At 45.6% G+C, this 26,724-nt stretch overlaps 1 protein-coding gene across 1 annotated transcript; it reads left to right on the top strand.

Annotated features, from left to right (window-relative positions):
- Positions 1-17,856: 17,856 nt before the first annotated feature.
- Positions 17,857-19,814, top strand: LOC110289063 (lymphocyte antigen 6L-like). The gene is made up of 3 exons (XM_021155265.1): positions 17,857-17,938; positions 18,035-18,151; positions 19,591-19,814. Exons 1-3 carry the CDS (start codon positions 17,857-17,859, stop codon positions 19,812-19,814), a joined length of 423 nt encoding a protein of 140 aa, XP_021010924.1.
- The last annotated feature ends 6,910 nt before the right edge of the window (positions 19,815-26,724 follow it).

Here is a 26,724-nt window from a genome sequence, read left to right as displayed (position 1 = left end):
AATGTATATATACACATATCTATGAATGCCACATATATACAATATGTATACACACATTTATACAAATATGTATTCTCTCAGACACACACATATGGCAAGCACTTTAGTTATGAATAGGAAAGCATAAAACTCAGCAAAGGAGTAGGACATCAAAGAATGGCTGCAAGTCAGCAAACCGTATAGAGCACCACTGCCAAAGTACAGGAAAACAGCTGACTTGAGCACAGACAGAAGAAACAAGGAAGACATGAGCAGGGTAGCACCAGAGATCATGACATGTGTGTAGCAGGTATCCTGGAGGCAGTGGTGAAGTAACACTGCAGTAGAAAGAAACATTTGAAGAAATGACAGCTGGGGGTGAGGGTGGAGTGGGGTGGGAGGTAGCTCAGTAATGGAGTGGCTCTCCCAGTCTGTTAGACTCTGAGGAGAATCCCTGACCCAAGGAAGAAAAAAAAAAGGCAGGAGAGAAGGAAACTTTCCTCATCTCAGAGAAAGACATAAAGTAAACACCAGAGTGTTCCAGAATCAGTGAGCCCTTGACAGGTTAAATCTACATGTGTTAAAGAAACACAAATATGATGTACCACATACCATAATCACAAGCTATGAGTTTTAATGGAGAGAAGAGAAGGTGTGCTGTGTGGGATGGCCATGGCCATGTCACCAAGTAAGGTGTGGTGGAGTCTGGAGTGGCATTTAGAGGGCAGACCCAGAGAAGAAACCTGGAATTCTTAAGGGTAGAAACCATCAAAAAAGTCAAGTCCAAGGTCTTGCTCTGAATTTAAGAGGCTGGGGCTGGACAAGCTAGTGAGATGGAACCTAGAGGAGGTGTGGGGTGCATGTGTCAGAGAATGAGGAGGAGTCAAGCAGGATTAAACAAGAATTAAGATCATATTTTAAATTTTGTTATTTTGATAATTGCACCATAGTTATATGAAATGTCAGTGTTTGTAAAATGAACAGAAGGAGTTCAGAATAATTACTTTTCTTTTGGGTTTTTTTTTTCAACTCTTTTGTTTTGGTTTTAGAGTCAGGGTCTCATATAGCCAAGGCCAGTCTTGAACTTCTGATCCTCTGCCTCCACCCAAATGCTGGGGTTATGGGCATGGTTTTCTGCCTCCAGCTTTTTTTGCAACTCACTGTTTAAATACATCTAAGGTTATTTCAAAATAAAAGAATGAACCCCTCAACTCAATATTATTATTCTTCCCGATAAGTATGGCTCCCAGGCTTCCAGATAGAAGCCAGATTTTTATCACTCATCCCTTCAAACTACCTTACAGATGTTCTCATGGGAAATGCGTTGAATTTGAGAAATTGCAGCTGCCTTTTTCAGTATTAATTTCCAACTTAAAGCTCAGAGGAGATAAGATCTGGACACTTTGAATGGAAGCAGTGAACTGGAAGGTCACCACCGAATGTCCTCTTCACAGACCTGACTAAGCACCAGGGGCATTCAGTCGCCTGCACGGTGAGGGCCTAAGGGGCCCACCTGAGCAGTTTATTCTGTTGAACATGAATTTGATAAAAAGCAAACTGCCCTGAGGGTCCTCAATCCTTGGCCCCACCCTCTCAGGCCTGGGTAGGGGGCATTGCTGACCTCATGCACACACATCCTTACTTAGGTGGACTTAGGAACCCAAACTCAGGTTAGAGCCCCAGTGAAGTGGAGGAGGGTACTGGGGCTGGTTCTAGGTGCTGTGTGACTCTGCTGTTCCTCCAGCCAGGCCCCAGGGGGTGCAGCTTAAGAACTCAGGAAGCCTCCTGGAACCTTCTTTCCTCTACCAGGCCCCAGGCAGGTTGAGAAATGGGTTGTGGTTGTCTTATGACACAGTGAGTCAGGTACTGTACCGTACAGAACATACTCACATGGCCCAAGGTCAGAGTTGAGGTGGTAGATGTTCTTGGGAGGAACATCCCATGGAGCTTCCAAGGAACATCCAAGGAGCAGAAGGTTGGAGATAAGGCCTCACCACACACAGCCTAAAAGGGCCTGTGTGGTCAGCCTTTAATGGGCAGAGGAAGGTGGAAGCCAGTTGGGGTGGCGGGTTGTGCAAAACCAAAATAGGAGCTACATTGTTGTTAAAGGAGCAACATTGTTATACATTTTTACCAAGTTTCCATACTCTACAAACGTTAAGTTTCTGTTTCTGAAGCCTAATGAATTCTGCAAACAGAGTGTTTCCATGTTGAACTTGTAACCGGTGATATATGCACACCCCTTTGCCTTGTTCAGCTCTTGAACACTGTGATGAATCCCCACTTCCACGTGATGTATTCTTGCACTTATCTACCCCACAGAAAGCCTTGAGCCCTGAGTCTCCCTCTCTTCTGTCCAGATGCTAACACCTGTTTTCCACCAACCCTATTACTTCCCCAGTAAAAGGGACCTCAAAGGCAGTGAGGGACCGACCCTTCTCTGAAATCTCCATTTAGGGAGAGGAAGCTGTCTGGCCAGTGTAAATAAAGCTTGTTTAATCATTCATGGAATTGTTTGTTTCCCGGCTCTAACAGTTGTTTTGTTTTGTTTTTGGTTTTGTTTTGTTTTGTTTTGTTTTGTTGAATGTTAGGTAAAGCCATTTCACAGAGGAAGGGATCCTTTAAGGACCATCTGGGCAGACATTCAGTGTTCAGGTATGTTTGGTTGCATTGCCCCAAGTGGAGGTGATCATGTAGCCTTAGCCCAGAGGTATACATGTCAGCTTCAGGTCCAAGATGTTCATGGCTCAGGGTGGAGTGCCCATGGAAGAGCTGTGACCTTAATAGTACCTTCAGGCTGCAGCCTGTCCTCCCAGACAATAAATAGCCTTCAAGGACACAGTTTGCAACACTAACACCCACGGCCTGCAGACCATCTTCAGAGCATAGAACACCCATGCAACATTATCATTAGCAAACTGCCAGGGTACCTTACCTAGAACTCTCTGAGCTAGAGGCTCCCTTGAGCTCCTTCTTGTTATCCTGGCTCTTCTTGCTTGTAAGGACACCAGCTTGGTTAGCCTTTCTCCATTGCAAATCCAACTGTGAACCTACAATGGCCTTTCTGCTATTTCTACTCGAAGCCTGGTTGTTTTCATCTTCTTTTCTGATGTTCCCCCCCACCCCCAACAAGTTCTTGCTCTGTAGCTCAGGTTGCCCTTGAAATTGGGATCCTTCTGCCTCAGCCTCCTGGGTGTTGGGATTACAGTTCTGTTCCCCCATGCCCAATTAGAAAAACCCCAATTATTTAGACTGCTACTTACAAGAACCACACATGGGACAGGGAAGTTGGGAGAGCAGTGATAGGCTTTCTAGGATGGGATCAGCCTGGAGGGAAGGATCTTTCAAGGAAGACCAGAGACCCAGAGGGCTCAGATAAAAAGAAAATGTGTATACATGTTCTTGGTTCTATAGAAGGAGTCCAGGTGTCAATAAACTCCCAGCTGGTGGTCCAGAGGTTGAGGGATATTAGTTAAGTCCTAAGGTTTCTGGTTACTGTTCAGGGTTGACTCTCAGGTCTAAAGGGACCCATGCTGTGTTTGAAGGTTCCTCTTCACTTGCTCTGATACTTTCAAGACCAGCAGACGCAGAGCTGGCTTCTCACTACCACACGTTCCAAGTCCAGCTGGCCAGGCTGTGCCTCCAGTTCATTAAGTCAAGGCCAGTAGGATGGTGCCCTCCTCCTGACTCCTGCACAACCTGTGGTTCTGAATGAGGCATTTATGCACACCTGGTGGCTAGTCTAGTTAAAAGACCATTTTGAAATGTGACTATCTAGTCTCAGGGAGTGCCAACAGTCACGTGGACACCCCCAACACAAACAATGTTTATGCTATCTAAACTTAAGTATGCTGGCTGGTGCTGTGGACAATGACAGTAGCAGCCCCCCTTGAATAAGGACTGTCTAACCTACTACTGCCAGAGGGCCTGTTTCCCTGCAGTTTTGAAGGAAGGCTGGAAGACAGGGGCCACGTGGTTCCTGTTTGCAACTTCTGCTGTGCCCCTGCCACCTTGCTTTGCCGGGCCACCCTCTGGGTGCCACCTTTCTCCTATCTCCAGCAAGTATGCTGTTCTCACTGACATTGGAATGACTGGGTGTGGTTACCGCTGAGAGCCAGGGTTATCCAGTTCATCCTGCTGTCCCCACGGTCTGCAGCAGTAACATCCTCACGTCGGCTCTGCCAGGCTGCTCAGCTCTGGGGACTTGGACACTCTGAGGTCCTGTCTTGCCACACCTGCCAGTGTTCCTGAGGAACCCCGGGGCTCTTTTATTTACAAGACACACTCCGTGGAGTTTGCAATGGTGTTGGGATCCTTCCATGACCCTGACTTTCATTCTGCCGCTAGCCAAGTGAGTCCCTTGTCTCATTGTGGACAAAAAAATCCTAAAAATATAGCTTACCTTATCAACCACAAGCTAATAATAACTTCAGTGATTGTAGAGAGGTTGAAATGTTATAGATCCACGCCCTAATTATAAATTTTTAAGGCTTCTGGGAGTCCTTAATGGCCATCTATTATGGACCTAGCATCTTTATGACTATTAAGAAAATCATTTGGAATATACAAGCAGATCAACTAAAAGGCTAAACATGTCATCAGGTCTTGTTAGAACTCAAAACCTGAGATTTCTCCCAGAATTGCTTTAACATGCCTGCTCAATGTATCCATCGATATATTTGAAGATTTTTTTTTGGGGGGGGGTGGTCAGGGAGCACCATAGAGGAGAATGTTTTGAGCCAAGGTTCTGTGTGTAGCCCTGGCTAATCCTGGAACCCACTCTGTAGACCAGGCTGGTCTCAAACTCTGCCTGCCTTTGCCTCATGGGTGCTGGGATAAAAGGCATGTGCCACCACTGCCTGACTTTGAAGAGTCTTGGTTTATGATTCTCTTGTTTGGTTATTATAAACCTCCATGAAACTGTTACCATACTGAACATGGGTGGTACTCAGGGTAACTGGAAACTGATGCTTGGCCATGATCACTCATGTTTGATTTCAGAATAAACTAGGTGAGAGCTGCCCTTTGACATTGATATCATGGGGAATAGAAATAAAACACAGGCTAGTTTTGATGTAAATTGGCCCCTGTTCATAGTTCAACAACAGCCATATGGATACACGCAACACATTACTGTAGAGAGGAGATAGACTATGCCACCGCTAACCCAACAAACTACACTAGATGTCAATGAAGAACAGCTGCATAGTCAGAGGTTGAGCAGACCCTAGTGCCAGGGTATAGGTTCCTTCCTGTTCCCTCTCTGTCTTGCCCTCACCAATGGCAGCACTCATAGAGAAGGCTGAGGTTGTCTTTCTGCAATAATAAAACAAAGGTTAGTCTCAGACAGGGGTCTTTACTAAGCCCCAGCACACATTCCCCAGTTTGTGAAATAGACATACGTGTGTGAAGGACCCAAAGCATCCTGAAGTCCTCAAGGGTGCTAATGGCTGCCACACCCACAGCTCAGAGCTAGTGTGGGTCAGGACAGGTCCATCAGTAGTTTCATAGTTCTGTTGACTGCAGGCCCTTGTGTTGTGCTTGTCATTCTTCCTGATTTGTCAGGAGGGCCCTGTAAACAGACTCAGGCAGAGGTTTCTGTTGGCTCCTGGGGGTTCACACAAGCCAGAGATGGACCAACCCGGGGCCAGGCACTAAGGCCTGGGAAGTCACTGCTACGTGCAGGCACACATAGGAGCCAGAGCTGGCCAGGCTTCTAGAGGGCTCTCTCTTAGGACACCTGCAGAGTCAGGTGACTGCCCACCATGCCCTACCCTAGAACCTCAGCCCTATGGCCTCAATGTCTGCCTTTTCATCACCTTCCAGAAAGACTTGTTCCTTTCCAAAGCCCTGAGGCCCTAAACTGTAGAGACCTGCTCCCTCCTGTGTCCAGGTCTGGAAAGAATGATGGACACCAACAGAGCCTGTATGTATAACTGTGCCAGAGACTCTCCCTTCAAAGTCATTGGCATCAATGTTCCCTGCTGCTCCAAGAACCTGTGTCACCTAGCTCCAAGGTCCCTAGCACCCGAGTATCCACAACCCTGAGTTGGGTACAGCAGCTCAGTTTGGGGCTGAGCCTCCCTCAGTCATGTCCCCTCCCCTCTCTGATTGAACTGTGTGGTGGAATCAGTCTTTATAGGAAAGCTCCCTGGTGGGAGGATGTTCTTCCTGTCCTTGTCATTGGTCCCATAGATTTGAAAATGCCAGGAGACTCAAGATGTTTTTTCTATAAGAACTTGCTCTGATTACAATTTCTTTGTCTCAATTTGACACAAGCCAGGTCATCTGGGAAAGAGGCAACCTCTATTGTGAAAATGCCTCCATTACATTTGCCCATTGTCTGTGAGGCATTTTCTTCTTTAGTGGCTGAAGTGAGAGGGCCCATTCCACTTGGATGGTGCCACATATGGGCAAGGTGGGTGTGGGAGGCTCCTGAGTTGTAGAAGAAAACAGGCTGAGCAAACCTTGAGGAACAAGTCAGTAAGCAGTACCCCTCCATGGTCTCTGCTTCAGTTCTTCCCTCCAGGTTCCTGCCTTGGCTTCTCCTGATTATGGACTGTAATCTGTAAGATTAAGGCTTTACTTGATCCTTTCCTCCCATGATGGTTTGGTCATGGTGTTTTATCATAACAAAAGAAACCTGCAGAGGGGCCTCATCTGACAAAGCTGTCATCTGACCAGCCCAGGGAGGGGTCTCTGTGCCTGTGGCAGTCAGGAACCTGCAACACAGTAAGCACTGTGAGCAATCTGGTGCTGAATGCTCAGTTATCAGCCAGTGAAGAGCCCTGTGTCCCAAGGACTAACACAATACTCTGCATAGAAACCATGGTAACCTAGGAAGGGGAATGGGGATGGGAGGCAGTGGCTTGGCTTCTTCAGAGCCCACCCAGATCAGAGCAAGTTCGTATAGACAAGCTTATATGGCCTGGCCACAGGCAGGGGTAATATTTCTTCCCATAAGAGAGTGGCTCCCACCTGAAGGGCTACCTGAAGCACCTATATCCACTCACATACACTGTAGACACTTGTCAATCCTACTGTCTCCTTAAGTAGATGGCTCAGCATCCCTAGACTGTTTAAGAAAGAGACTGTACCCAAAGAACATGTCTGGAGATGGCACCAACAGGATATCATTTCCTCAGGATTGACACAGCAAGGGTAACCTGAATGAAGGGTGCTGTAGGATCCCAGGGGAGAGAGGTTTCTCTCTGTGGGGTCAGCTGTGCCCTCTTGGAGTCCTACTGAGAATGTCCAGAAATTTTTCATGTCCATCACAGGGCTCTGGAACCCCAACCTCCCAGCTGGTCCAAGATCCAGATGTCTAAGCTGAGCCCATAGCACTAGAGATGTTGGTCCTAGCTACACGCACCCCACTTTCACCAGAGCTGCCCACCCAAAGCAGTTGTATGCCTCATGTTGCTGCCCACTTTTATACTGCCCCGTGAGGACCTTCTCCAACAATGCCTCACTGGTTTCAAGGTCAGCCTGGAATCTGGATTTTTCCAACACTTGTCAGTGTCTCTGATGAGGCAGACAAAAAGCGGCTCTGCACTGATTCTTTACTTAAAACCCTACCACTCTTGATGATGCTGGCCAGCTCCATGCCTCTTCCCAGTTTGTAACTAGTCTCATTTCCTCGTGGTGTTTTTTCTTAAGTTTAGTAAGATACACATATCATAACACTCATCTCGGAGCCATATTAAAGTGTCTAGTTCAATGGCATGTGCTCACTGGCCCTGCGGTGACACCATTACTACTGACTGCCTCCAGGTATCTCCTAACCCTTGGCAACCATGTTCTAGGAACATGAATCCTCTAAGGCCTTTCTACAGCTGCCATTGCACAGGCCTGTCTTCTTGTGACTCACCGTAGCTTCCTAAAGGTCCCTCCTGTTCTGTGTGCCATATTCTTTTTCCTTCTTATGACTGGGCAGTATCTCGTTGTATATTATCCTGATCCATTTTGTGTTGCTATGAAAAGAAAGGAGGGTTTTGTTGTTGTTGTTGTTGTTTTGTTTTGTTTATTTGTTTTTGTTTTGTTTGTCCTGTTTTTAGCTTGTAATTAAACTGGTTCAAGAGCAAAGTAGTTGTGTTTGCTGGACATTAGCAGATAGGATTCAAGAGAGCTAAATAAGAATCAATCCTCTGAAAGACCTAGCCTTCCTACCCGGCCTCATCTCTTACTGGTCCCAGCACCTGCCAGCATTACGAACCAAATTTCTAGCATTCTGACTTTTGACAGTTAAGCCTCACCAAACACAGCTAGGTCTGGACCTTATGTGTACACATCCTGTATATACAGTCCTCCAGGGATAGGCATTTAGCTAGCCTCTACCTTTTGTTTTGGCTGCTACATACAAAGGTATGCACTGATTGTATACAGGAGTGACTGCCTAGCGAATGCCCTGCTTTCAATTCTTTCAGAGCGTAGAAGCAGACTTGAATGATATAATTATTGTTTTTTTATTCCCACACAACAGCTGCCCCATTTTCTTTTCCCTCCAAAAGCACAAAGCTTCTGGGTTTTGTTTTGTTTTGTTTTGTTTTGTTTTGTTTTGTTTTTTACCTCCTCGCTTACACTGTCAGTTTTCATACTGGCTATTCTAATGGCTGTTATTTGAGATTCACATTTCCCAATTATATTACCTTCTACATCACCAGGAGCCAAAAATCCCAACATAGGCAGCTGAAGAGAGGAAAGGCCTATTTTATTTAGTTTTAGGGGTTCAGCCATCATAGTAGGGAAGGGATGTTTTATAGTTCCCTTTGTGGTGGGTCAAGAAGTGAAGAGATGGGAACACAGACTGCTAGCTTATGCCCCCTTTCCTCTCCTATCCCATTAGAGTCCCTATCTTTCTGAGATGGTGTGTAGACTTAGGTTTTTCAAAACCTACTTTAATAAGGGTTCTTAAATGCTTTTAACCTCCCTACTAGGCAACCACCCACCAGAGGTAGTGGAAAGGAAATTTTAATAGGGCAATGGAGGATGTGCACCTCTTTAGAAATAGCAATTACAATCTCCCTTGTCAGGATATCAGCAGTTCAGTTCAGAAAAATCAGCAGCAGTAGCTTGATCCACTTGAAAAAACCATTCATGAATCAGCAACAGCAGTTAGATACAGAAAAAAACATGAGGTTCTGCCATTTGGCCCGAGTCTGTGGAAGCAGCAAGAAGCTGCCAGATTATCACTAGAAATTTGTTGGAAAGCCGGGCGTGGTGGCGCACGCCTTTAATCCCAGCACTCGGGAGGCAGAGGCAGGCGGATTTCTGAGTTCGAGGCCAGTCTGGTCTACAAAGTGAGTGCCAGGACAGCCAGGGCTACACAGAGAAACCCTGTCTCGAAAAACCAAAAAAAAAAAAGAAATTTGTTGGAGCATCTCTCTCTACAAAGTCACTACAAGCTATATCAGTGAAGAAGGCAAACCAAACCAAAGCCACAGCATCTTAAGCAAAGGCCAGCACCGGCAAAGCCCAATGAAGACCAGCAAAGAGCGGCAAGGTGAACCAATGCCACAGCTCCATCCACTGTCTGTTGGATAATACTTACATCCTTTCCAAACATCATGTGTTCTCTCAAGCATCTGCTCTAGCAAAATATCTCACATGCTTTTCCAGTCAGTTTCCAGAAAAACACAACATCTCTATTCTCAGCAAAACATCCTCCCAAGTGTCTGCCTCAACAAAAACATCCTCTCATAAGGCAATTTCCAGAAAAACATCATATGACACAACTGAGTGTCTAATGAAACCAGAAATTTCCCCTTCAATGGTGCCCCCCACATCCAGGAGAGTTCTTGCAGACACATCTAGAGGTGTGCCTTCTAAGTGAGTCTAGATCCAGCCAAGCTGACAATGGAGATGAACCATCACGCTAACTACAAGCAATGCTAGGTGTCTTCTTGTTGCTTTTTGGTTACTCCTACATGTCCCCTGAAGAAAAGTCTATTTTTGTTTGTTTCTCTATTTTTGAGTGACAGCAGCTCTTTACATAGGATCAGTACCAACCTCTATTCAGACTTGTTATCTAAAAGCATCTCATCCATCCCTTCATGGTGGGTCAGTAAGCAGAGAAAGGAGGACACTGGTGTTGTACAGGGCTAGCTGCTGAGCCAAGTAACCACTATCTTAGGCATTCATCTGTGCCTTCTTGAACAGATTCATCTGCACCTGACTGTGCAGTTGACCCTCACGGAAGGAGAAGAAAAGCCATTATCCATGATGGGTACTGACCCTCCATTGCTTTTTCAGTCCTTGCTCATGCTCTCTAACTAAGCCCAATACATTCATTGGCTCTTTAGAGGAACTTTGGTGGACTCAAACTTTGGTTTGTAATACTGACCTTAGAAGGCGGGTGGTAGATATTTTAAAACTCTTCCTGCCCCCCCCCCAGGGAAAAATTGTAGAGCCAGCAGGGAATCTCTCTCTCTCTCTCTTCTCTCTCTCTCTCTCTCTCTCTCTCTCTCTCTTTAAAGATTTATCTATTTATTATATATAAGTACACTGTAGCTGTCTTCAGACAGTCTAGAAAAGGGTGTCAGATCTCGTTAGGGATGGTTGCGAGACACCATATGGTTGCTCGGATTTGTACTCATGACCTTCGGAAGAGCAGTTGGTGCTCTTACCCAGCTGAGCCATCTCACCAGCCCAGGAAATCTCTTTAAGATGTCTTTTAGTTAGTTATGTTTATTTTTAATATGTATGTATGTACATATGTATGTATATGAGTACTGTATCTTCATGTACACCTATATGCCAGAAGAGGGGATCAGATCACATTAAAATAATTATGAGCCACAGCAAGGTTTCTGGGATTGAACTCACAACCTCTGGAAGAGCAGACAGCACTCTTAACCACTAAGCCATCTCTCCAGTCCCCAGATATGTTTATTTTTGTATTGATGAGTTTACCAGGTTTCACCAACCTTTAATGATAAGTTCACTGAGTCATTTGTGTTCTTACTGTTCAGGATGCCTCAAACTAAGTCATTGAGTATGACCTTGAACATCTGATCCTTCTGCCTCCAATTCCCAGTTGCTGGAATCATGGCCACTTAGGTAATGGGGATGCTGCCCAAGACTTTGAATAAGCTAGGCGAGCCTTCCACTCACCATCCACATACTAAGCCCCTCCCTTAATGTCTTTTAGTTAATGTTGTGCTCTCTGGAGCAGAACAATAACTATTTATACTCCTATACTATTTAATATTTTATTTTTGCATTTAAGTCCCTTGTATCACATAGTAGATAGTAAATAGTAGATTATATATATATATATATATATATATATATATATATATATATATATATATCTTAATGTAACTCTGGCCCCTCTGGAACTTAATCTGCAGAACAGGCTGACCTCTAACTCAGATCCACACGCCTCTGCTTCCTGAGTGCTGAGATCAAAGGCGTGCACTCCCATACCTGGCTTCTTTCCTTCTTCTAAAATAATGTATTGTTCAGTAAAGTTTATTAGAGTCAACATAAGATTTTTTCTTTCTCCCTTTCACTAACATGTATTTCCAGCTCTTCTCTGTCAGTTCCAAATGGCCAGTGCTGCTGCGCCCTTGCTTTGGACCATTATAAACTGAGCAAGGTCGCCAAGCCAGGCTTTGTGGTCCTGCAACAGCCAAGCTTAGAACCATTAAGGTCATGAGCTATCTGTGAACTTCAGTCACAGCCTAGTGTCACTGAAATCATCACACTCCCCCCACATTCTGAAAGTATGAGTGACTCACTTCTGTAACTTTCCAATTAATCTCAAACTGTTTCCCGGCCACAGTTGCAGAAAGCACCATTGTTGATGAGTGAGCTCCTGCCATTGCCCGTCCTTTTGGTGGAAAGGAGCCTATAATTCAGGAGTTAGTAAATTTGGAGAGGCCTCAACATTATGTCCTTCACTGGAAGCAGGAGGTGGCCAGATGTTGCCAGATGTGCAATTGACCGATCCCTTCTGCACCCCACAAATGGTGGTGATATTTTAATTTCTCCCATTTCAGCTTCTATGTCTTTGTGTTCATGGTCTCCTTAAAAATGTAAATACATATTTATGTGTGTGTGCACATGTTGTAGCATGTGTGGGGGTGAGGGACAACTTGTGTGAGTCAGGTCTCTCCTACTATGTGGGTCTCAGGGATCAAACTTAGGTCATCAAGCTTGGCACCAAGTGCCTTTCGCCTGCTGAGCCATCTCGCCAGCCTGCTTTTGTGTTATTTTGTAATAGCATCCTACTTAATTGCTGAATGAAATGGCATCAGTATGTTTGCAGGGCTCCAGGTGTTAAGGTAATCCATCTATGGATTTTTCAGATGTCTGGACCAGCTTAAGAGAAGGTCTTGCTATCATTTGTCTACTTGCTTACTTGTGTTTGGAGAGAGAAGTTCATGTAATCCACTCTGGCACCCAACACTGATCCTTGAACCCTCAACACCAGTGTGTATCAGTCTGAGGTTCTGCAGCCATGGGGAAGCATCTTGGCAGGAGCCTTTTATGTGAATAATGTGTTGGTGCTTGGTGCTGAGTCCTGGCCAGACACAAGCACTAGATCCCTCCCTCCACAGCCTCATGGCCATTCTCACATACTCTTTCTTTTTAATATATATTTTATTAGGTATTTTCTTCATTTACATTTCAAATGCTAGCCCAAAAGTCCCCCATACCCTCCCCACAACTCCCCTACCCACCCATTCCCATTTCTTGGCCCTGGTGTTCCCCTGTACTGAACATATAAAGTTTGCAAGACCAAGGGGCCTCTCTTTCCACTGATGGCTGACTAGGCCATCTTCTGATACATATGCAGCTAGAGACATGAGTTCTGGGGGTACTGGTTAGTTCATATTGTTGTTCCACCTTCTCCTCTGTCTCTCCACCCTCCAACCTCCACCCTCCAACCTTCACCCTCCACCTTCTATTCTCCACCTGAAAATCTGAGTTTGAGCCCTGGGTTCCACAGAGTAAAAGGAGAAATCCTGTAAGTTGCCTTTTGACCTCCATGCATGTACCTGTCACATGAATGAGTGCATATAAACATATAGTATTAATAAATATAAGTAAATTATTAATTAATCAATAATTACTTAACAAATACAAATTCAAAACCCTTCCTATTTTTAAGCATCAAATACCCTTCCATTTATTTAGGACTGCCTTCATGTCCCAGGCTTGTGCCACCATGCTTAAACTTATTCCTAGGTGTCTACTTCTTCTTTAAGTTGTTGTAAAAAGAACTGATGCCTGGACTTCTTCTTGCTCTTAATTGATAATCTATTTAAAAAAAATTACTGGCTTGGTGTGCTGACCTCATATCCTGCATTTTGGCTGATTTTTCCCACTCAGCTCTTCCTACACATTACAGGACCTTATTGATGGTTCTGCATCTCCAGGTAAATCCTTTAATAATGGGTGTGGAGAGCAGGGTGTGGAGAACACACCTATGATCCAGCACTCAAGGACCTCAAGTTCAAGGTCAGACTGGGTTACAGAGGACTGGAGGCAAGAGCCTGAGAGCCTTGTGGACAGAGGTAGTTCTTCTCCTTGGCCAACAGGTGGCATCTTCTCCCCCAGTTCAGGTGGTTATCTCTGCACACCTCCATGTCCTGATCTCTTCTTACTGGACATCATTCCAATTGGGTAAGATCTGCTCTAATGGCCCCATTTTGTCTTAGCCAATAGCCCTGTGTCCTAAAGAAGAAGTAGACACCTAGGCAATACATCTGAGATACTAGGGACACTCAGGACTCAAGGTTTCAACACATGAGGCTGAAAACTTTGAAGGGGACAAGCTGCTTTGAATTCTCATCAGTTGTGTATTCTTTTTTGTGCTGGTTTTTATATGCTTGGCCCAGGGAATGGAACTATTAGGAGGTGTGGCCTTGTTGCAGTAGGTGTGTCACTGTGGGCAAAGGTTTTAAGACCCTTATACTAGGTACCTGGAATCAGTCTTCCCATAGCTGATTTCAGAATAAGAGGTGGAACTATAAGCTCCTAGGCCCTATGTCTGCCTGATGCTGCCATGTTCCTACCTTGATGATAACTGAACCTCTGGAGTTGTAAGCCAGTCCCAATTAAATGTTATCTTTATAAGAATTGTCTTGGTCATGGTGTCTAGTCACAGCAATAAAGCCCTAAATAACACATTGTTTCTTTGTGTATGTGTGTGTGTATGGGTTTGTGCTTTGTTTGGTTTGTTGGTTTGTTTGTTTGTTTGCAGAATGGGGGATTAAACCTCAATTCCTGGGCATACTACCAGTGAGCAACAGCTACAGCCCTGTGTGTGTGTTTATGTTATTCTTTTTCTACTTTTTTTTTCAAGACAAATTATGCTAATGTACTAGGCTGATTTGAACTTGCTGTGTGGCCTAGGATGGCCTTAAACCCATGTTCCTCTTGTCTCAGCCTCCTGAGTGCTGGAATCACAGGTAAGTACCACCTTATTTAACAATGTCATTTGAAGTAACAATTCACATTGGATAATAACATATTGATTTTTAAATTACAATGCCAGTAAACAGGGCTGGGTGGATTCTGACAGTGTTTTGTTTTGTTTTGTTTTGTTTTTCACACAGAGATGGACCCTGAATTGATCCACTTTGGTGGGGAAAGGAAAATCACTTGTTTTCTTTGTGAATAAAGAATCTGATAGAGATGGGAAGGCAGTGTGGATGCTGGAAAGTGGGAGTGATGGGTACCAGGCAGACTAAATGAGAAAACCCAGCTGAACAACATGTAACCACAGCCACATGTAGTCCTGGATGCAGTTATGGGGCAGGAGGGATGAAAAGGATGGAAGGGACAGGAGAACGGGTGGCTATGAAGCAGTCTTTTACAGTGTGATATTTGATTCCTGATACTGCATTTGTTAAAATCACAGCTTACACAGAACAGAGACCTGACACTAAAAATCATGAGAACCAGGGGCTCAGCAGTTAAGAGCATGGACTGTTCTTCCAGAAGACTGGAGTTCAATTCCCAGCACCCATATGGCAGCTTTCTGGCTCTCCAGTCTAGCTGAACCTGAAAGTCACAGCGTTCAGTGAGAGACCTCCTCTCAAACATCAAGGTAAAGGCACTATAGGAATTAGACTCAAGGTTGACCTGTGGCCTACAAACACACACACACACACATCAGGTGCAGTGACCTTTCCTTCCATGTCCATTGTTGGGATCTCATGCATCCTGAGACCTTGTTCTTCTCAGCCATACTTAAAATACCTGGATGGCAGGTGGTGGTGGCACAGACCTTTAATCTCAGCGCTCAGGAAGCAGAGGCAGGCAGATCTCTGAATTTGAAGGCAGCCTGGTATACATAGTGAGTTCCAAAACAGCCAGAGCTATAAAGAGAAACTTTGTATCAAGAAAACAAAAATAATCAAAGCCAAAACCAAGAATTCCCAAGTCCCTAGGAAACCCAGATTTTCCAGTAGAGTTTCATAGGAATGAAAGAGCTGATGGCCTTTGTCATTTCTTTAATCTGGAATCCTGAGGCATAAAGTAAAGGCTGTGAAACACTCACATCCCATACCAGCTCAGGGCTACCCCCTGTCTCCCTGAATCCAATGCACAGGAATCCTCAGCTGACCTATAGCTTCCAGCCAGCTATGTGAGCTGGGAATATGGGAATGGTGTACACTCAACTAAGTACGGTTCCCTAAGAGGCTTGAGTGTGTGTTTGAAGATGGCAGCACTCACTACAGGTAACTCCCTTAGTGTGCACCCCTGGACGAGTCCATTTGGTTGTACTGAGTACCATCAGCACCATGCCTGAATAGTGGAGAGCCAAATAAGCCTTCCCATTGGTCTTGGTCACCATCTAGAGACTCACATGGATGCTAACCTATAACTAATATTTGGTTGTGTGTTTGTGTTTGTGTGTGCATGTGTGTCTAGATATGCATATCTTTGCATGAATTAGCCAGTGGAGTGTGTTATATTTGTCGAGTCGAATTTACAATGAGATGTCCTGCCTACATAAGCATTGGGATCCAAAGTCTGTTCCTCATATGGTATGGATTTGGTCTAATGCTGCAATTATGTAAATTGGGTGCCCTTGCCTCCAGTTGGTTTTGATAGGTAGATAAAGATTCTGGGGGCCAATGGCAGGACAGAGAAACACAGGCAGGAGTTTAGGATTCTTAGACTAGTGGAAAGAGAAATTAGAACCACCATGCTGGTAAAGGAGTAATGTCCGGGCTTCAGAGGTGCAGAAGAGAGAGCATACAAGAGATGTAAGAGCCAGGGAAGAGCAGCCCCAGCTCCCCTCCCCTTACTGCCTCTGGGCAGCAAAGATAGAGTATAGATTGTAGTAAATAATGGCTCAGGAGTATCAGAGGAGAAATGTTATCCATGTGGACATTTGAGAGTGGTCCAACAATTGAGCTGTCTAAGGCATATTAAAATATAAGGATGTGTGTGTGTCTTTCATTTGGGAACCCAGAACATTGGACAGAGGAACTCCTGCCACCGACACCAGGTTGATGTAAGTAGGATTAATTACCTACTGCAACACTTATAATTATGTGCAGAGCCATCTCTCCAGTCCCATAAATATTGGTTGTGTTAGTTACTTTTGTATTGCTCTGGTACAACCATGACCAAGGCAACTTTTAGAAGAGCCTGTACTAGATGGTTTTGTGTGTCAACTTGACACAAGCTAGATTATTACCCAGAAAGAAGCCACCCTTGAAGAAATGCCACCTCCATGAGATCCAGCTACAAGGCATTTTCTCAACTAGTGATCATGGGTGGGAGGGTCCTTTGTGGTTGGTGTCATCCCTGGGCTGGTAATCCTGGGTTTTATGAGACAGCAAGCTGAGGAAGCCAAGGGAAGCAAGCGAGTAAGTAACATCCCTCCATGGCCTTTGCATCAGTTCTTGCTTCCTGCCCTGCTTGATTTTCAGTCCTGACTTCTTTCATGATGAACAGCAATGTGGAAGTGTAAGCAGAATAAACCCTTTTCTCCCCAACTTGCTTCTTAGTTATGATGTTTTGTGCAGAAATACAAACCATGATTAAAATAGAGCCTTACAGTTTCACAGGGTTAGTGTCTATGACCATCATGGCTAAGAGCATGGCAGCAGGCAGGTAAGGGTGGAGCTGGAGCAGTAGCTGAGTATTTGATCCACCATGAGGCAGAGAAAGCCAATTGGGAATGGTATGGATTTTTGAAACTTCAAAGCCCACCTGCAGTGACACACCTCCTCCACCAAAGCCACACCTCACAATCCTTTCCAAACAGCTCCACTGAACTTGGGACCAAAATTCAAACCTGTGAGCTCATGGGGTCTATCTTCCTTCAAACCCCCACATTTATTAACTGGTAAAAAGAGAGAAGAGAGGGACAGTAAAGAGAAGGAAGGGACAGGGAATAAAGAATGAGAAGACAGGCTTGGAAAGAGAAGTGGCCCTTGGTCCCACTAGGAGAATTGTCTTCAAGATGACAGTCTTGAAAGAGAGACCTGGGTTGAGTCAGAGATTGAACTGAGTCACAGCTCCAGATTAAGGCAGCATTTCCTGAGGTAAAATGGATCTAGGTAAGGTCTGTAAGGTCTGCAAAGGTGGCTGGTCCCAAAGTAGAGGACACAGAAGGTGTCCTGATATCTCCAGAGGAGAAGCTAACACACCAATACTCCCTTCTCTTGCTCTGTGTCTCTCTTTATACACATACACACACACACACACACACACACACACACACACACACACACACACACGTACCCTTCACTGTTCCTTCATCTGGAAACCTTTGAGGAGGGACTGCAGACTCCAACCAGTGCTCCACCTCCTCCTCCAGGCACCACAGTCCGGGTGCACTGGGCTGTGGCAGGGCAAGGTACCAGGTTGTGTAGGATCCAGGCAAGACTAAGGCTCCAAAGAGACATGACCCGACTTCTCCTGGTACTCTGGGCATCGATGGTGTCTGTGGACCTCGCACGAGGCATGATCATCTACAAGGGACCAGGTAAGGCCTGGGCAGAGGTAAAGGCAGATGGGGCAGGGGGAGGGAGGCGGTTCTGGCTTATTTTACCCACCCACTGCTCTGTGTGCTTTTTCATAGCCCGAAACCTGACCTGTTTCCACTGCTTCAATGTTTCCCAGGCCAGCCAGTGTCGGCCAACAGAGTGTCAGTCCAACGAAAAAGTCTGTGTGAGCAGAGAGGTTCTCCTTAACAAGCGTGAGTCTGTTCTCTAGCCTGGATGTCTCCAGAACCACTGGCAAGGCTGAGTCCTGGTTCCACACCCGCAGGCCCAACAAGTCCTCTAGATGATGGACAATGCAGAAAAGTGTGGTCAGAACTCTGTCCAATCTTTTTCTCTCCTAATTGCCATATCTGTTCCTATGTCACTGCTTCTAGAACTCCCCCTAGGACAAAAGCTCTGCTGTGACATTGAATTCCCAAGGGAGCCAGTGAGTCGGGGATGCTTTTTCCAAGACCACTCATTCACTTGGGACATCACATGGGGTTGCTGAGGCAGTGGGACCTTAGTTAAGGTCAGGCTTAGGATAATGAAAAAAAAAAGAAAATCCAAAATATTACTTGTCCCATCTCCACAGAAAGGAGAAAATAGGAAAATGTCCAGACCTGTTGTGAGCACAACCATGGTTGTAGTAGTTGCTTGGGCCTGGCTCTAGTTGCCTGGGACGCTGCAGACACCTCAGAACTACCTCTGTGCTGAGTTAAATGACCTGAGCCTTGTTACAGACTAATTCTTATACTTTAGGCATCTCCTGTGTCCTCAAGCCTATTCCTTACAACAACGCCTTGCTGGTCTAGGACAAGCCCCAGAAGGAGTGGTTCAGTGTGAGCTTTAGGCAGGGAGACCGGATAGACTGTCCTTTGCAGTAGTACCCACAGCACTGAGTCCTGCCTCTGAGTGCCTCTTACTGAAGTGTTTCCTCCTGTGTAGTTATGGCAGGTTGAAGCCACCATTTCCCAAGTGGAATTTTCCCAAAGAGAGTAGTGGGTTTCCCAGGGTGAGGCCCCTGTTCTCATCATTGGTAGTCCTGCCTCTAGGGTCTTTTTTCTTATCACACTAAAAGGATTTGTTGTAGGTGAAGATTTGGAAGCTAAGGGATTTTGTATAACTTTCTCAAGTTTTCTTCCAGCCTTTCACCTTTGCCCCACCCACCCCCAGCTTTATGTTCAGTTTATCTGGAGCTGGAAGGTAACAACTGGTAGCTCTGTGCAGGGAGTGGACTCTCAGGACTCCTTTGGGTGCTAAGTGTTCTGGGAAGATCTGATGCACTCATGACGGGAGGCCTGTTCTGGGCTTCCAAGGAGGCCAGAGGCTCTGTTAGAACATGCTTAGCCATCCCGAGTTCTGGGCCACCAAGCAATGTAATTTTGGCAACCAGGCCTCTTCTACTTTTCCCCTTGACCATCCTAGGTCAGCTGGGTCTGCTGCAGAGAACTCTCGGCTCTTTGCCATATCCCAGGTTGGTGGTGGCTCTGTGTAGCAGAGCTCCTGACCCTCTGTGGCTCTTGACTCTGAAAGGACTGCAGAAGGTGGCCCAGCAGGGTCAGATCCAGCCATGCACACTAGATGCTTTCCCCTTCTTTGCCCGTCTAACCTCAAGGTTCTAGGACCGCATGCTGTCTCTTTTCTTCTGCAGGTAAAAACAGAAAAACTGAGATCACCAAGCGCTGTGCCACCACTTGTCCCAAAACCAATGATTTCAATCAGTTGTCATTGAGCGGTATTCAGGACACAATCATCAGAAGATGCTGTTCATGGGATCATTGCAACAGAGCACCTGGAAGTTGGGAGGGGTTCTGGTCCTTACCAGGTTGGCTCCTGCTGCCAATGGGTCTGGCCCTCTTTTGCACCCTGTTGTGAGAACCATTGTGCTGTGACACCCTGTCCCAACATAGTCATCCTTCTAGCACATCCTGTCTTTCACCTCAAATCCCACCTTCATCAATTCCAGCACTTGCACGGCAATGCTCTGTCCATGGGGTAGAAGGGAGGACACCATACCCTTTGCTTAGGACTTAGCAGTCTGCTCCTCCCTGATATCCTGGCCCAAGAAGTAGAAATAAAACCTTGATGCTCCTCATGGAGACAGACAAGGAGTATTTCCAATGCAGACCACAGGCTTCTTCAAAAAAATCCCTTGACACTTGGCACACTGTCATGCACCATGAGTGGCAGATGGACCTGATGAAGCCAGAGGTGAATACACTCTCTGACACTACTATACTTGTGTCCCCTGTTCATGCACTTGAACTGGGCATCTCACTCAGAGACAGTAAACTCTTGCTTCCCCACAGCCTGGCTCCTGCTCCTTTGCTGTACCTCTGCCCCAGAGACTCATCCCTCTTCCATCTTTCAGTACAGCCTTCTGTAACTAGAGCAACCAAGATCTGCATGGAACCATCCAGTCAGGAGACAAACTGTTATATTCAACATAGAGCTGTCCCTGAAGCCTGAGGTCCATCATAGGGTGAGCATGCAATCCAAACTCAGATCTGGAGCTCTAGGAGGGCTCACTGGTCACTGTATGAGGAAGGGGAGGGGACAGAGTCTGGAGTGCCACAAGAACAGGAGAGAAAGCCAAGGTGGTGTAAAATCACAAATGGTTGAAGCTTCACTGCAGGAAGCGAGGCCTGGTGGACATGACTGGTTACCTGGCCTTGGAAGAGTCCCTAAGAACAGGCAAAGGTAAGGAGCACAGAAAGGGTCGAGGAGACTGATTGTCAGTTTAAGGCTAGCCAGGCTCAGTGGGCTACACTGGGCATGAAGGGGCTGACCAAGAGAACAAGGATGTTGCTGGAAGGCCCTTGGTATGGGACAGTCTACTACTGTAGCCTTGCTGTGACCACATGACTGGACAGCAACAACTTAGAGAAGATGTATTTGCTTCAAGGTTTCAGCCTGTAATGTGGGGAAGACTCGGTGCAGCCCAGTGCCCTGCAGTAGGGGTGTATGATGACACTTCTGATATCAGGGTGGACTAGAAAGCTCTAAGGAGAGCTTGGACCAGGGTTCAGAAGGAACCTTCAAGCCCCATGCCAAACTTCCTAAAAGATCCACAGCCTCCAAAAATATTCCCACCAACTGGTAGATAGGGTTTAAAATCTGACCCCAGAAGGGACATTTCTGATTCAGTCCCTACAACAAGTAAAGTTATGGGTAGGTGTGGTATCTCATTCCCAGATGCTTACATCTGCCCACTCTGGTCCACACACCCCTGCCTGCCTCCCTGACCCTGATCTCCAGGATCCTGCAGCACACTCTCATCTGAGTTGGCTGGGGTGGGGAGTGAATTACACCCTCCACCTAGCATTCTGCAGTTTCTTCCTAACCAGTGATTGTTATATCCTGTAGCCTGTCAGTGGTCTGGCATCTCTGTTCCCAAGGTCCCTGACTAAACAAGACCTTCTCTGCACATATGGGTTTCACATTGAGTTTTAGCCCTACTCACTCCCCACACTGGACAAACACTAGTGTCATATGCACTGCTTAGTGACCTAGCATGGACAGTAAGGCCTCTGGGGGTCTCTGGGTACAATGTTTGGGATATCCTCCTTGGATTATGCTAAGGAAGCAGGTACTAAGAGGACCATCTTGCCATGATAGCATGGGGTGGGTCGCTCCTTGGAGCTAAATTCTCCTGGAAAACATTACATGTAAGTGCTACCCAGGTCCTGTACTGGTGAGGCAGGTATTTGAGATGGACAAGGCCTTTCTCAGCCCAGATCTGCTTGACCCAGGTACTAAGGTGTAAGGCAAGCAACAGTCATCAAAATCAAATTGAGACAGATGCTTTGGAGTTCTCTGTCTCACATCAATGATGACTAAGGATGTGGACACATGAGTGGCTGAATGGAGAAGAGCCAGAGAAGACAACATGAGGATCCCTGTGTGGGGACTTTTTAAAATAAGAGTTATAGCTAGAACGAGGCAAAGATTAGGATAATTTTCTTGATGAATTAATCCTCCAGATACTGCATTGGCCAAGCTCAGCCAGGAGATAATCACACACTTCTTGCCCAACTTGGAATAATCACATGGTAAACCCTCCTCCTGTTCATCTCTACCTTACTTCCTTAGGTCCTCACTGTGACTCTTGCTCACCACATTCATCTTAACAGGCACTGCAAAGTCACAGAATTTGCAAGTAGTGCTGGTCCACAACTTTAGCTTATGTTTGATGGTCACTGATAAATTATTCTCCCTTTGTTTTCATGTTTACATGATCAGATTGTAGTTGTACCATAGCCTTTCACCTTTACTGCATATAGACAGCTGACTGCTCTATCACTGGGTGTGTTGGCCACTAGTCAAGCTCACCTACCCAGTCTCTGTATCAGTTACACCAAACCAATTGGAGTTGAGGTCTATGTTCCTTTTCTGAACAGAGTAAGCAGCTATTTGGTGATAGTAAAACTGGATCTATGGTCATGTGCCACATGTTATACATGAGGTTAAACTAAGTGTCAAAAGCCAGGGCCATTCATTTGGCAGAGGAACCATATCCAAAGCTTCTGATAGCCTGTGAGTGGCACAGAGCCATCAAGGTTTTAACACAAAACTCAGACACAAGCCTTTAATCCCAGCCACTCAGGAGGTAGAGGAAGGTGGATCTTCATGCATCTAGGCAGCAGTGGCTACTACCAAACCGAAAAGCAAATGCCTAAGCTCTTAAGGAAGGGAGCTCACACCTCCAAGTAGTGAGGACCATCCATGCAGGCTGCAATCAACTCTGGGTTGCCTTCCCTCTTTGACTTTCCCATGGACCTGAAGTGACTTCTTCATGGGTGGGAAGTGTCCTTGTGTGGTATCTACAGCTCCAGTACTCCAGCCAAAAGGAGAGAATTTAGATAACATCAAAATTCCTGAAGCAGTCAAGGAATGTGTCTTTGGGAAGCAATCCCATCAGGAGGCTTGAAGCTAGCAGCGGGTCCAAGCATTACCAAGGCACAGGAAATTGAGTTGCTCGGTGTCATCATCCATAGCAGGTAGATCAGTACCTGTGACAGAACTCAGTAGCTGCTGAAGCAAAGGTACTGGTCTGCCTGTTCCATCAGAATCAAAGAGGGTTCAGCTTCACAGCACCAAAATCACTCCTTAGACTAAAGATCATGAAAACCTCAGCAGCAAGGACAAGGGTGCTCAATAGATGTTGAGGTGGCATGAGTGAGAGACATCCCCATAGGATCCGGTATTGCACACTTGGTTCCAGGTTGGCAGTGATGTTTGAGATGGAACATTGAGGTGGTACAACCTTCCTGGAGGAAGGATGTCACTGGGGGGTGGGGGGATTGGTAGGTTTTCAGAGTTCATGGTTTAGTCCCCCCTCCAAATCTTTACTCCCCCTCCCTCTCCTCCTCCCCACTGTCTGCATTGTGAATGTGTGACTGCTCAGCTTCTGGCTCCAGCTGCCTACAGTGATGCCTCTCCTTCCATTCTAGACTCTCCCTCTGGAATTGTAAGCCCAAATAAACTCTTTTTTCTGTAGGTTGCTTTTGCTCAGGATGTTTTATCGCAGAAACAAAAAGTAACTGATAACTTACTGCAGTGCTGAGATGACATGGGAGCTGGGATGCTGAGACAACATAGCATATATATATATATATATATATATATATATATATATACATACATATACATATATATATACACACATACATACACACATATATATGTATATATACATACATACACATATATATGCACATATATACGCATATATGTGTGTGTTTATGTGTGTATCATATATATGTGTATATATGTTTATGTAAAATGTATATATATAAATATATATACTCATATATATGAATGCCACATATATACAATATGTATACACACATATATACACATAGATATTCACTCACACACACACACATACACACACATACACACACACATACGGCAAGCACTTTAGGTGTGAATAGGAAAAAGTAAAACCCAGCAAAGTAGTAGGACATCAAAATATGACTGGATGTCCGCAAACCATATAGAGCACCACTGCCAAAGTACAGGAAAACAAGGGGGAGCCCAACATCGGTTCTGCGGTGACAGCTGACTTGAGCACAGACAGAAGAAACAGGGAAGACATGAGCAGGGTAGCACCAGAGATCATGGCATGTGTGTAGCAGGTATCCTGGAGGCAGTGGAGAAGTAACACTGCAGTAGAAAGAAACATTTGAAGAAATGAAAGATGGGGTGGGGTGGGGTGGGGTGGGGTGGGGTGGGGTGGGGTGGGAGGTAGCTGAGTAGTGGAGTGGCTCTCCCAGCCTGTGAGAGTCTGAGGAGGATCCCTGACCTAAGGAAGAAAAAAAAGCAGGAGAGAAGGAAATTTTTCTCATCTCTGAGTAAGACATAAAGTAAACACCAGAGTGTTCCAGAATCAGTGAGCCCTTGACAGGTTAAATCTACATGTGTTAAAGAAACACAAATATGATGTAGGACATATCATAATCACAAGCTCCGGGTTTTAATGGAGAGAAGAGAAAGTGTGCTGTGGGGGAAGGTCATGGCCATGTCACCAAGTGAGCTGTGGTGGGAGTCTGGGGTGGCATTTAGAGGGCAGAGCCAGAGATGAAAGCTGGAATTCTTAAGGGTGGAAATCATCACAAAAGTCAAGTCCAAGGTCCTGGTCTGAATTTAAGAGTCTGGGGCTGGACAAGCTAGTGAGATGGAACCTAGAGGAGGTGTGGGGTGCATGTGTCAGAGAATGGGGAGGATCCAAGCACGGCTAAATAAGAATTAGGATTATATTTTTAATTTTGTGATTTTGATAATTGCACAATAGTTATGTGAAATGTCAGTGTATGTAATATGAACAGAAAAGTTCAGAATAATCACACATCTTTTGGGTCTATTTTCCAACACTTTTGTTTCGTTTTTAGAGTCAGGGCGTCATATAATCAAGGCAGGTTTTGAACTTCTGATCCTCTGCCTCCACCCCAATGCTGGGGTTATGGACATGGATTTCTGCATTCAGCTTTTTATGCAACTTATTTTTAAAATAAATCTGTTATTTCAAAATTTAAAAATGAACCCCTCAACTGAATATTATTATTCTTCCCGATAAGTGAGGTTCCCAGGCTTCTAGAAGCCAGATTTTTCTCACTCATTCCTTCAAACTACTTTACAGATGTTCTCATTGGAAATGTGTTGAATTTGAGAAACTGCAGCTGCCTTTTTCAGTATTAATTTCCAACTTAAAGCTCAGAGGCGATAAGATCTGGACACAAAGTGGAAGCAGTGAACTGGAAGGTCACCACCGAGTGTCCTCTTCACAGACCTGACTGAGCACCAGGGGCATTCAGTCGCCTGCACGGTGAGAGCCTGAGGGGACCACCTGAGCAGTTTGTTCTGTTGAACATGAATTTGATAAAAAGCAAACTGCCCTCAGGGTCCTCGATCCTTGGCCCCACCCCCTTAGGCCTGGGTAGGGGGCATTGCTGACCTCCTGCACACACATCCTTACTTAGGTGGACTTAGGAACCCAAACTCAGAGTAGCGTCCCAGAGGAGTGGAGGAGGGGGCTGGGGCTGGGGCTGGTTTTAGGTGCTTTGGGACTCAGCTGTCCCTCCTGCCAGCCCCAGTGGGTACAACTTAAGAACTCAGGAAGCCTCCTGGAACCTTCTTTCCTCTACCAGGCCCCAGGCAGGTTAAAAAATGCATTGTGGTTGTCTTATGACACAGTGAGTCAGGTACTGTACCATACAGAGCATACTCACATGGCCCAAGGCCAGGGTTGGGGTGGTAGATGTTCTTGGGAGGAACATCCCATGGAGCTTCCAAGGAACATCCAAGGAGCAGAAGGTTGGAGATAAGGCCTCACCACACACAGCCTAAAAGGGCCTGTGTGATCAGACTTTAATAGGGGGAGGAAGGTGTAAGCAAGTTAGGGTGGACAGTTGTGCAAAACCAAAAGAGGAGCTACATTGCTGTTAAAGGAGCAACATTGTTATACATTGTTACCAAGTCTCCATAACCTACAAACCTAAAGTTTCTGTTTCTGAAGCCTAATGAATTCTGCAGAGGGTTTCCATGCTGAATTTGTAACCCATGATGTATACCCACCCCTTTGACTTGTTAAACTCCTGAACACTGTGATGACACACCCACTCCAGGTGTTGTATTCTTGCACTTATCTACCCCACAGACAGCCTTGAGCCCTGAGTCTCCCTGTCTTCTGTCCAGATGTTAACAGATGTTTTCCACCATCCTTATCACTTCCCCAGTAAAAGGGACTTCAAAGGCAGTGAGGGACCATTCTCTGAAATTTCAATTTAGGGAGAAGCAGCTGTCTGATCAGTGTAAATAAAGCTTGCTTAATCAAACAGTAATAAAATATTTGTTATTTTCCTGGGTCTAACAGTTGGTTTCTTTGGAGTGTGAGGCAAAGTCATTTCATGGAGCAAGGTCTTCTTTAAGAACAATCTGGTCAGACATTCAGTGTTCAGGTACGTTTGGTTGCATTTCCCGAAGGGGAGGTGATCATATAGTGTTAGCCCAGAGGTATAGATGACAGCTTCAGGTCCAAGATGTTCAGGTCTCAGGGTGGGGTGCCCATTGGAGATCTGTGACCTCCATAGTACCTTCAGACTGCAGCCTGCCCTCGCCAGACAATAGCTTTCAGGGCCACAGTTCTCCACAATACCATCCATGGCCTGCAGACTCATCTTCAGAGCATAGAACACCCATGCAACATTATCATTAGCAAACTGCCAGGGTGCCTTACCTAGACAACTCTGAAGAGGTTAGGCTGGCTTTTGAGCTAGAGGCTCCC

The sequence above is a fragment of the Mus caroli genome, unplaced genomic scaffold (genome assembly GCF_978045245.1).
Source record: "Mus caroli unplaced genomic scaffold, Mus_caroli_1 scaffold_16, whole genome shotgun sequence".
NCBI classification, from domain to species: Eukaryota; Metazoa; Chordata; class Mammalia; order Rodentia; family Muridae; genus Mus; species Mus caroli.
This window is presented reverse-complemented; position numbering and strand designations above follow the sequence as displayed.

What these genes read in the sequence shown, in the direction of transcription:
- LOC110289063 (XM_021155265.1), top strand. Translation starts at nt 17,857, where the DNA reads ATGACCCGACTTCTCCTGGTACTCTGGGCATCGATGGTGTCTGTGGAC. An exon ending in GATCATCTACAAGGGACCAG is followed by an intron (nt 17,939 to 18,034) that starts GTAAGGCCTGGG and finishes GCTTTTTCATAG; the next exon opens with CCCGAAACCTGACCTGTTTC. An exon ending in AGAGGTTCTCCTTAACAAGC is followed by an intron (nt 18,152 to 19,590) that starts GTGAGTCTGTTC and finishes TTTCTTCTGCAG; the next exon opens with GTAAAAACAGAAAAACTGAG.